The sequence below is a fragment of the Somniosus microcephalus genome, chromosome 1, assembly GCF_052327205.1.
Source record: "Somniosus microcephalus isolate GS21.2 chromosome 1, FLI_Smic_1.0, whole genome shotgun sequence".
Lineage (NCBI taxonomy): Eukaryota > Metazoa > Chordata > Chondrichthyes > Squaliformes > Somniosidae > Somniosus > Somniosus microcephalus.
Window position 1 is genome coordinate 327,092,281 of NC_140987.1, and position 12,158 is coordinate 327,104,438.

At 39.9% G+C, this 12,158-nt stretch overlaps 1 protein-coding gene across 1 annotated transcript in view; it reads left to right on the forward strand.

Moving 5' to 3' along the window:
* wdr44 (WD repeat domain 44) overlaps positions 1-12,158 on the forward strand; it is a 153,638-nt gene that overhangs the window by 103,326 nt on the left and 38,154 nt on the right. The window contains exons 6-8 of the mRNA XM_085987490.1: positions 1,678-1,752; positions 5,397-6,108; positions 9,560-9,690. Coding sequence (XP_085843616.1) covers positions 1,678-1,752; positions 5,397-6,108; positions 9,560-9,690 — 918 coding nt within the window. The remainder of the gene's footprint in view (positions 1-1,677; positions 1,753-5,396; positions 6,109-9,559; positions 9,691-12,158) is intronic.

Sequence of the window (12,158 nt, forward strand, 5' to 3'; positions counted from 1 at the left end):
ACCCTCCATAAACTTGATTGAGCTCATCCCAAATTCTGCTGCCTGTATCCTAACTCGCACAAAGTCCTGTTCACTGCCCTACATTGGCTCCTGGTTAAGCAACGCCTCAATTTTAAAATTCTCATCCATATTTGCAGATCCCTCAATGGTTTTACCTCTCCCTATCTCTGTAACCTGCTACAACACTCAGATATCTGCGCTTCTCCAATTCTGGCCTCTTGCACATCCCCAATTTTAATCGCTCCACCATTGGCGGCCGTGCCTTCAGCTACCGAGGCCCTAAGCTCTTGACATTCCCCCCCCCCAAAAAAAAACCCTCTACCCCTCTTTCCTCCTTTGAGACGCTCTTTAAAACTACCTCTTTGACCAAGCTTTTGGTCATCTTCCCTAATATCTTATGTGGCTCGGTGTCAAATTTTGTTAATGCTTCTGTAAAGTGCCTTGGGACGTTTTCCTATTTAAAGGCACTATATAAATGCAAGTTTATTAAGCAGTTGAACCACAGTGCTTAGTACTAGGCAAGAGTATGAAGGGATATGGATCAAAGGCAGGTAAATGGAGTTCAGGTAAAGATCAACCATGATCTAATCGAATGGTGGAACGGGGCTGAATGGCCTACTCCTGTTCCTATGTATTAGGCATTCTATTCCGCAAGTGATGCCGCTCACTTTAGAGTACAAAGTTCACCTAAAAGCTACATTTTTTTTATACCTCCCCGTGGTTGTACAGTAATTTTATCTCTTGATTCTGGTGAATATTTATAAATTCCTCAGGTTTTGTTGTCATGGTTTTATGATAACTACCCCTTTTTGATAGCACTGGTTATCCATTATATAACACTAAGAACTCTTCAAAATGATTTTGCTCCTGCCACCCAATTTGATAAATGAAAGCTACATTAAGAGTATTGCATCCTGGATTTTAATTTTGTAATGTATATTAAAGATGTTGCGGTGACGACTTGTGTTAAGTTTCTGGGTTGTCCAGAGGTAATTTTTTTAATTTATTTATTCTTGGGATGTGGGCAACGTTGGCAAGGCCAGCATTTATTGCCCATCCCTAATTGCCCTTGAGAAGGTGGTGGCGAGCAATCCATTGTAGCAGTTTTTTGATACGACTGAGTGGCTTGCTAGTGGCCATTTCAGAGGGCAGTTAAGAGTCAACCACATTGCTGTGGGCCTGGAGGACGGCAGGTTTCCTTCCCTAAAGGATATCAGTGAACCAGTTGGGTTTTTACAACAATCCTGGTCACCATTACTGATGCTAGCTTTTTATTCCAGATTTATTTAAATAGTTGAATTGAATTCCTCAACTACCGTGGTGGGATTTGAACTCGTGTCTCCACATAATTAGGCCAGACCTCTGGATTACTAGTTCAGTAACATAACCACTTTAATAACATGCCCCACAAAATTGAGTGCAATAACAGACTTGTGCATTAAAGAGTGATTTTGTATTAATTTAACTTGAAATAAAAAACTTTCTGAATGAAACATTGAACTCATAATTCTACTGTGCAACTGAGGACTTGAAATTTCAAAACACAATGTGTCATTATATTGAAGGATGAACAGGAGATATTGGTATCTAATGTTCATTTTATAGATAATTCTCTATTGAAACAATGCTGGTAGAACATTAGATTCATAATTATTTTTGTTCTTTATTCCTTAACAGGATAAAATAGACAATGGAACCCAGAAACTTGATCAAGAATTTCCATTTGAACATAGTCATGGAGATAAAAATGAGGTTTGTTATTTCACCTGTAACCCACTAACATTTTTCCTGTTTTTTCAAAAACAACCCAAATGGTCTTTAAGCTTTTATGAAGAGATGTCACTAAATATTTTACCATGATGGGCACAATGTGTTAAGCATTTGAGCAGCAGGATTTGTGTTCAGCAATTATTAGATGTGTATGGTACTTTTTTTTTGCTAAGTTTTCCAATTTCAAAATCATAACAATGCACCATTCTGTATCTTGTTGAATGAGTCCAGAATCAGGAGACCACATACAAAAGCTGGATTTGATGGGGACCTTGGGTGGATTCGGAAATATTTTAATGATAAAAATGGGCTATATATGTTGCTTGCGCCATATTTCATTCACTGAGGTATGTGTCTTCAGAAAGACTTCAAAGCAAAAATAGCTAAGCCATCCAATCATCGCTGTAAACTGTCATAAAATGCATTCACTTATCAGTAGCAAGGAAGTATATAGACTTGGGATTACCAGCAGAAGAAATTAATGGGGAAATAAGTATTTTCACAATTTTTTCATAGAATGCTTTACCAAGAATGGCTATTGAGGATGAGAGGATAAAATCATTGAAAATGGAATTGGATAAGTATTTGAAAAGCAAGAATATATAAATGTACAAAGAAAGAGCAGGGAAATAGGATTCGAGTAGATACCTCCAGTTGAAGAGCTGGCACAGGCAATGTACAGTGGAGCAGAATTGTTGTGGTACTGATCTCTAAGTTTCATTCCTGGTCTGTGCACAGATAGCTTTTTGACCAGAGTGGCACTGGAGGTGCCACAGTTGGCCTTGGTGGTCCATGGGCTGCAGAGGGAAAAGATTCGTCAGAGTTCTTGCTATTGATACCTAATCGCTGCTGGAAAGTGCAGACACATGATCATTGAATGAAGACAGAATTAGGCTCGAGTATGATGCCCTGAATGATCAAATGGATTGCAGGCACTTGAGCATAGATTTTTGAATTAGAATTTTCCTATTTGTGTGTGTCAATGTCAGTTTGGAGATGTCTTTTATGCAATTTCCAGCACACTGGACACCACTTGAAATGGGTGTCTCAGGTAGCTACCTAACAAGTATACAGAGACCGTGGAAAGGGTTCAGTAATGTTTAAATATATTTCTTAGCTTTTTTTCTTTGCTGGAACTTGCATTCTAATAAGCCTTTCTACCAATTCTATTTTTTTGCCCCAGCACCATTACTGGCACCAACCGATTTCCCAGTGGGAATCCCCTTATTTGAAGTATTTGGAAAAGGAGGACAAGTAAAAGGAATGCCAGAGAGGTCAGGGTGCACAAGAGGTCATTTGTGCACGCCTGCATCTGTATACAGAGGGGAACATATCTCACATTAGTCAATGGTTAGTGCGGGCCGAGGTTTCTATTCCCAAAGGAAGCTGAGACCTCAGACCCAATTTGACCGAAATATAAGTGAATGCTTGATTTTAAAGGTAATTTTGGTGGCATCCTTGAAAGCACGCCAATTGCAATATGTCATGCTTTCAGTGGCAATTCACGAAAGAAGGCTTGCCAGGATGTTCAAAAGCCAGCACACCATAATTGGCCACACCCAAGATGCCACCCACCATATCAGCTGGCCTTGCCACACCAATCTAGCAACAACCATGGGGAATTGTCTTCACAGGATCCAGTGTTTATCAGAGAGCCAGATACAAAGCTGTGCCATCTGCAAGGACATCTACAGCTCCTGTGATCAATAACATTGATACCTTGTGTTCTCCATCGCACCATCCCCATAGATTAGCCATGCAACCAAGTTTTAGACTGCAGCTGAGCTTGGCTGCATTGCTAAACTATGGGGATGGCGCCATAGAGAAGCACAGAATGACCTTCCTTGCAATCACTTCCACTTGGCCGCTATCATGCACTGTTGGGTGCTCGGCTGCTCTGTCACTTAATTGCAGACTCGTGCTTGTACCTTGAGTTTTCGTTCTCTTTATTTTTACTACTTCAGTCCTCTTTCCCCTCCTCCAGGCCCCAAAATCAACCTGGGCAAAGGCTGATAATGGGTTGAGGTTCCTTTTGAGATTTTCCAAAAGCTATCAGAAAAACCTGCTTCTGATCATGGGTCTAAACTGTACTCTTATCGGAAAATCTAGGCTTTGCTGTCTTGGCTCAAACTTGGAGTTATGTGGGCTAGATAACGGTCGGTTGCCAGTAGCCTGCAACTGTACCCCAGCATGAATCACTGCCTACAGGTGAGGAGAGGAAAGTATGGAAAGAAAGCATGTGGATTTATATAGCATTTTTCATGACTTCCCAAAGCACTTCACAACTAATGAAGTACTTCTGAAGTGTAGTCGCTGTTGTAATGTAGGGAAAAGTGTCAGCCAATTTGGGCTCCACAGCAAGTTCCCTCAAACAGCAACGAGTTAAAGGACCAGATTTTTTTAAATGATGGTTGAGGGATAAAAATGGGGGAACTCCCCTACTTTTCGAATAGTGGTATGGGAACTTTTACGTCCACCTGAGGGGACAGATGGGTTTTCGGTTTAATGTTTCATCTAAAAGATGGTACCTGACAGTGCTGCATTCACTCAGTACTGTACTGTCCTGGAGTATCAGCCTAGAATGGGGCTTGAGCCCATTATCTTCTGACTAGGGTGAGAATGCTAAGACTGAGTCAAAGCTGAATACTAGTTATAAATTGAACAGAAAATGTATGTCTTGTATTGTATTTAATGTTGGGACAGCTATCAGTTTAATTTCTATTTTATTAAATTAGTGTTTGGGCGTTGGTATTTTTGTATGTAGTTTAGATGTCTTTCATCCCAAAGTACCGTTTTTTTAGCCGTGTTTACAACCTTCAATCCTGAGATAAATTGCTTTTTTAATGACAAAACTGACTAATATGCTAAACTGCAGTTTTTGCTCCCTTCTAGTTGTATGCAAAATTGTAAAAGATCTACTGTGTTTCTTCTAAATGTGTCTTTGCTGTGCTTGCATTCTGAAGTGTCGTTGGGCCTCTACCAGTAGAGCGCATTTTGTATTGCAATATTGAAATATAGCCATTTAACTTCTAGGCTTTTAAATTTTCAAATCTCTTATGAACTTTGATTGCTCCCATTACGAGCCCACCTACACACACACCAGCTCTCATACATTTTCTCCTCTCCCCGCAACCAACAAACATAAATCACATGGTTTCAAGGGTTCAGCTGCCTTTGCTTTCAATGAGGCTTGATTAACTAGGAGGAATGAGTTTTGGGGATCTCCTTCTGTGTTCCCCCTCTTCCAGGTGGCCTTGTCATCCACATTTCTCCTGTCCTTAAAGGTAACTATTTACAGGACCCTCCAATTGGTTATGTTTTGTAGCTGGTAAAAGAATTAATAAAACTTAAATCTTGCACTGAATTTGTTTCAATGTTACAGCCTTGATATGCTTTTGTAAAATTGGGCATGGTACTTTAACAAAATTATGTAAAGATCCAAGAGATGTGAGCCCAGAACAGTTGGTACCATTTTTGCACTATACATTATTTATAAAAATCATCATTAATCTACAAAACACACATGGTCAACCTTTTTTAAAAAAAAACCTAATTTGCAAGAAACCAATTTCTGTTTGAATGTTCTTTTGAACTTACAATTGATTATATCTTTTTACTCCTCTTAGGTTCTTGACAAAGCAGAGGAAGAGTACCAACAGAAGAGCCTGCTGAAAGCTGAATCCTCATATACTGGTGAAGAGAGCAGTGTAAAAACAGGTCAGGTTGCAGTTACTGCATTAGCTGAAGCTGATCTACTCCGCAACATCGCTGGGCTTTTAACCATTGATCAGCCATTGTGTGCAAAGCCAAAGGACTTCACAGAGCAAAGCAGCTCAGATATAAAGACTGAGCAGGCAGACCTCCTGTCAGATACTCGGACAACTCTGCCATCTTTAGAAACTTTCTCAGTAGTGTCACTGAATGATGGGAATGGAACATCAACAGAAGTTGTTAGTAGATTGTGTTTGGAGAAATCCAGTGAAGACTCTTTTATACCTTCACATCAGCCATCAGATAAAGCTGAGGAGGTCAAAGATAAAGCTGAGAAGGTCAAAGCGGTCAAGAAAGCAGACATTTTGGAACATGTTTCTGGAGATTGTTTCCCTCTCCAAGACGTGTTCTTAGCTGAAGAGTTGCAACCTCCAAAACCGCCAAGGCAGATTAACGTAGAACCCGACATAGTAGCTAGCACCAAGAAACCTACACCGATACGACCTCCACCACCAGGATCAGGTGTCCCTCCTCCACGGCCACCACCACCTGCACGTCCTGCTCCCCCTCCACGAAAGAAGAAAAGTGAAACTGCCTTAGACGTGCATAGTTCTTTAGGTCTAGAAGGTAAGTTGAGGTGCTGCGCCATTTTTTTAAATTGCAAAATGAACTTATAAATACCAAAAAGATCTCTTAAAGAAATTATTATTAAAAGGTGCTAAAATAATTATGCAGAAAATAAATTAACCATGCATTAAGTAAGTCCAAATCATCTGTGAAATGCTTATAAGTAACTTTTGTAATCCTGGCTGTGTTTATACCAGAACTTTTATTCAGTAGTTTTTATATTGAAGGTTGTTTTACAGCCAGTCATGATGTTTGATACTCCTTTGTTCTGTGTCTGGAGAGAGTTTTGAAATGCTTTGCAGAGAATGTATAAATAACTACAACTTTTATGTATATATTGAAGGAAAGAGCTTGCATTTATAGTTCACATACTTTTTCTGTAACCACAGTGTCTGATGATGCAGATAATGCTGATGTTGCCACAGTTCCATATGTGGTGAGAATTGACCTTGTGTGCCATCAGAGCAGTCTTGCATTTTCTATTGTCTCTGCATTTTTAATACCTCTCTACATTAGTGTTACAATAAATATGCCCGTTTTGAAGTGTACATGGAATATACAGCACAGAAATGGTATATCTAGTAGCATTTAACTAAATTAATACACACGTAACAGATCAGTTTGTGCAAAGATTTAACTGTTTCATGAACTTTCTCAATCTACGTAGCTCTAAAAGTTATCCATTTAGCAGAGATACACCATCGTCATTATTAGTGTTGATTCCACCAGTTTTGACTTAATTTCCTTCTCCCCAATTTGGGACATATTGATCTTGTGTGTACGTATTGATCTGTTGCCTCGGCCCTCAGCTCTGGAATTCCCTCCCTAAATCTCTCTGCCTCGCTACCTCTCTTTCCTCCTTTAAGACGCTCCTTAAAACCTACCTCTTTGACAAAGCTTTTGGTCACCTGCCATAATTTATCCTTATGTGGCTCAGTGTCAAATTTTTTGTCTTATAATACCCCTGTGCAGCACCTTGGGACATTTTACTACGTTAAAGGCACTACATAAATACTTGTTGTAAAATGATTGTGTAATATCCTAAATAATTGTTTGTTTTCAGAGTAGCTCACTCAATATAATTTTGCTGAAACCAATCTATTTTAATCACTGTCCTAAGCATGCTATGCAAGAGTGAATTATTTCTTTTTCAAAGATGTATATATTAATGTTTTAAAAGCGTTGCTGAATATTGTTTGTCACTCAAACTAATTTTGCAGATGGTTTGCTTTTCTGTTGTGTGGGAGGAAGCCTTGAATACTTGCCAAAGCGAAGGCCTCTGACATGCTTTAGCATTTTATACAGTGGAAGTAACTTGTGGTAATAAAGCTTGATGCCTTATAGGCAACAGTTTGCACCTGCATTCAAAGCAATCTGTTTAAAACAAACTAGTATAATTAACTGCTCAAAAATCTGCTTTAAAGATGTTTTGTAATCTGTGTAGTAACTGAAATAATCTGATGACTGAATTCTTGGTCGTTGCAATTAGTTCATGGGGTCAGGTGTTCACTGCGCTGATGGATGTGAGAATTACAGGCTATCTATTGAGCAGCAATACAGAAGACCTGTGTATTAAAAAAATATTTGCTGCAGCTGCTTTTGCTGCAGCCAAGTTTGATTTGGTCAGCTTTGTCTTGTGGTAGGGCATACTTGCAGAATGATCTAGAATTGTATATTTAAATTCTATGATGACCAGTGAAACTTTGGTGTCATATACTCTGTTGTGAAATAGGATAATTTCACAATATGATCTGCATCGCTCTTGATTTCAAAGTAGTCCTGAATGTATGCCTTGCAATTGGTAAGTATTCTGATTTGTCTCTTGTTTTTGTGCCAGAGCCTGTAACTGGCTAGTGTAGACTATCTGTTCACAGCTTGCAGTAGTTCCATCAGTATACGTTTGTGATAAATCTTGTCCTTCTCAAGGTGAGGATCCCATCACGAAGAGATAGAATAGTTTTTTTGCACAAGTGTAGAGCATTTCTATGGCCAGTTACCACTTGAGTAAGATTAGCTTTCAATTTCAACAGTCATCTGTATTCTGAGTTTCTTGCTGGGTATGGGCAGTTTTATGCTGTTGGCTTGCATTCATTGGAACCTTTTTGAGACTGACCAAACCCAAACTCCTCACTTAAGAACCAGAACAGCAAACAAGCTAAATTGGTCGGTGGCCTAACGGGTGTAAGGGACACAAATCAACCAAAGCAGATGTCTCTCAAACTTGGTCTATGCAGGGACCAAAATTAACTTCTACTTGGGTATCATTGGCAAGTAGAATTTCCTTTTGGAGTACTCTAGCAAATGATCGTTAACTCTGCTTTGAACTGCTTGAAAAACAGTAGACAGTGATCCAGGAAGTGACGTGTTCTGAGGGGTGAGTTCCACAGGCAGGAGAAGCAGATCTGCTGTTAGGCTAGTCATACAGCCAAACTTGGTATTTCTTTTCATTATACCAATTAAGAGCTAATTAAATGCAGATCAAGTGATGGTCAGGGTGCATAGATTATTTTTTGGGCAGTAATACTTAATCAAAGCAGATATTGGCTCTCCAAATACAGATTGGTTTGCGCATTAGCAACATCAGCTGAACACAAGATAGCCATGGGAATTTAACTTCCGGACCAATTCTCCCATTAATTGAAGTTATCAGTCTGGTGCATGTTGAATCTAGAGTTGGATGATCGAATAGACTGCTATTTGACTACAGGGCGAAAGTGGAATCGACAGGTGGAGGAGGATATGGCAGCCAACAGAACTTTTTAAAAGTACATCTGCCCCAAGGACTTTGTAGGTACATGTTGGCAAATGTTATTTGTGGAATTGCCGATACATATCTGTACCATGGAACCATGAAAATATTCAAGCCAGCAATGGTTGAGTCTTGTTTATTTCATCCTTTTAAAGATTAATTCAGATAGCTAGTTTGGAAGTTGTAACATCAATAATCTTGAATATAATAAATTTTGTGCTCAAAATAATTTTCTGAATGCTTGGAATGTATAGCACATTGACGCAATTATTAATTTGTCGACTGTAATTGCTGCCCAAGGCCTGGTTTCATGCCCGAGATTGCACAAAGCTTTGGACTCCTCCTTTCAAAACACTCTGCTTGTAAGGTTAAAATCTAAAATGCCGCTTTCTTTCCTTTCAATGCAGCTTCTTTGCAGTTTCCTTTTGTCTTCTATTTTAAACCTGCAACCCTCCCTAGATTTGCATTCATGTTCCAGGGGTGCAGCGACTTCACAAATGGTGCTAAATAGTCCCTGATATTTTTGTTTATAAGCAGCTACTCTTAGCTGTAATACTTTTGTGTTACTTCATTTAAAACAGAGGCATTGCGTTTGCTTACTTGGCCCACAATTACTAAACTCTGTTCTAAAAGCCATTTGGTACAATGAAGTTGAATGAAAAATTCTAGTTTGTAAATGGTGTAATTTTTTTAACAATGCAGTTCCTGCAGATCCTGTTGCATCCAGTGGACTTGTGAGTCCCAACACTGCTGTAGAGAATCTAACCAAAGAACTGCAGCATTCGTTAGATCTCGCAAGTGCAACCAGTGGAGACAAAGTGGTTACTGCACAGGTATGTAGAAAGCAATGATATTAGCTTGTTGAAACAATTTGGTAAATGAGAGAGGTGTTTAAAGTGCCCATATTTAGTTTAAACTTACTACTTTCAGTGCACAAATGCAGACTTGTGAATGTAGTCCACATTACTTAAGCTCTTGGACCCAATGATTCTCCAGTGAGAAAGAAAGACTCTTGAGAAGGATGAACCATCAGTGGCTAACTAAGGAAGTAAAGGATGGTAGCGAATTGAAAACAAGCATACATTGGCCCAGAAATTCCATTCGTAGAGGGCTACGGTTTGGAAAAATCTCCGCCTGGACCGGAGAGCTCCCGGGAGGCGCAGAGTTCCATTGCTGGGCCTCTTCAAACTGCCGGTGTGCAGGGCACGCGTATCCCAGGGGCGCAGGTAGTTCGCAGCATCCCTGGGATCACGTGGGCCATGGGGAGCCAATCAGAGCAGGGAATCTCCATTCATAGATTTGACAGGAAGATCTGTCAAATCTATGAAGAGATCACCCCCAAAACATAAGTAAAACTTTAAATATTTTTTTTTTAAATCACATTTTTAAAGTGACTATAAATTACATAAATTTAAATTTTTGTTTAAAATAGTTAATTTTTGAGAAAAATATTAGTTTTTAACTGGGTTAAAAATAAACTTACCTTTCTTTAGTATTTTAAAATGATAAATCAGTGGAAAAACATTTTTTTTACTTCAACACGCAAGAATAGTAAATGTTTTCTGCGGGCGGAGGGTCTCCAAAAAACGGAACTCTCCACCCGCAGAGGCCCTGCTCCAGGGCAGGCGTCCGATCTGTCAAGAGCTTTCTTGACAGATTGGAAATGCCGGTTTCCAGCGCATGCGCAGTGCATGCCTGGAACCGGCATTTCCGATGTCCCTATGGGTGAGTACACAGCGTGTACCCACCCAAAGGGATCGGAATTTCTGCCTCAATGTTGTGAAGAATAGTGAAAGGCCAGAGGATTGGGAAATTTTCAAAAAGCAGCAAAGGACGACTAAAAAAAATGATAGAGAGAAGATAGCTTATGAGAGTAAGCTAGCAAGAAATATAAAAACAGACAGTAAGAGCTTCTACAGGTATATAAAAAGGAAGAGAGTAGCTAAAGTAAACATTGGTCCCCTGGAGGATGAGTCTGGGGGATTAATAATGGGAAACGGAAATGGCGGACACCTTGAACAAATATTTTGTATCGGTCTTCACAGCAGAAGACACTGAAAGCATCCCAATAATGGATAATCAAGGGGCTGTTAGGGTGGTCGGGGGGGATGGGATTTAAAACTATCACTGGAGAGAAAGTACTCGGCAAACTAATGGGACTAAAGGTGACAAGTCCCCTGGACCCAATGACGTGCATTCTAGAGTCTTAAGAGGTGGCTGCAGAGATAGTGGATGCATTGGTTGTAATCTACCAAAATTCCATGGATTCTGGAGAGGTCCCAGAGGACTGGAAAACCGCAAATGTAACGTCCCTATTTAAGAAAGGAGGGCGACAGAAAGCAGGCAACTATCGACCAGTTAGCCTAACATCTGTCATTGGAAAAATGCTGGAGTCCATCATTAAGGAAGTGATAGCAGGACATTTAGAAAATCACAATATAGTCAAGCAGTCATGTTTGACAAATTTGCTGGAGTTCTTTGAGGATGTAACGAGCAGGGTGGATAAAAGGGAACCAGTAGATGTGTATTTGGATTTCCAGAAGGCATTCGATAAGGTGCCACATGAAAGGTTACTACACAAGATAAGAGCTCACAGGGTTGGGGGTAATATATTGGCATGGATAGAGGATTGGCTAACTAACAGAAAACAGTGTTGGGATAAATGGGTCATTTTCAGGTTGGCAAACTGTAACTAGTGGGGTGCCGCAGAGATCAGTGCTGGGGCCTCAACTATTTACAATCTATATTAATGACTTGGATGAAAGGACTGAGTATAATGTAGCCAAGTTTGCTGCTGATACAAAGATAGGTGGGAAAGCAAATTGTGTGGAGGATGCAAAGAATCTCCAAAGGGGTATAGATAGGCTAAGTGAGTGGGCAAAAATCTGGCAAATGGAGTTTAATGTGGGAAAATGCAAGGTTATCCATTTTGGTAGGAAAAATAAAAAAGCAAATTATTATTTAAATGGGGAGCGATTACAAAATGCTGAGGTACAGAGGAATCTGGGGGTCCTTGTACATGAATCTCAATGTAAGCATGCAGGTACAGGAAGTAATTAGGAAGGCAAATGGAGTGTTGCAAAGGGAATGGAGTATAAAAGTATGGAAGTCCTGTTACAACTGTACAGGGCGATGGTGAGAACACACCCGGAGTACTGCATACAGTTTTGGTCTCCTTATTTAAGGAAGGATATACCTGCATTGGAGGCAGTTCAGAGAAGGTTCACGAGGTTGATTCCGGAGATGAAGGGGTTGTCTTATGAAGAAAGGTTGAGCAGGTTGGGCCTATACTCATTGGAGT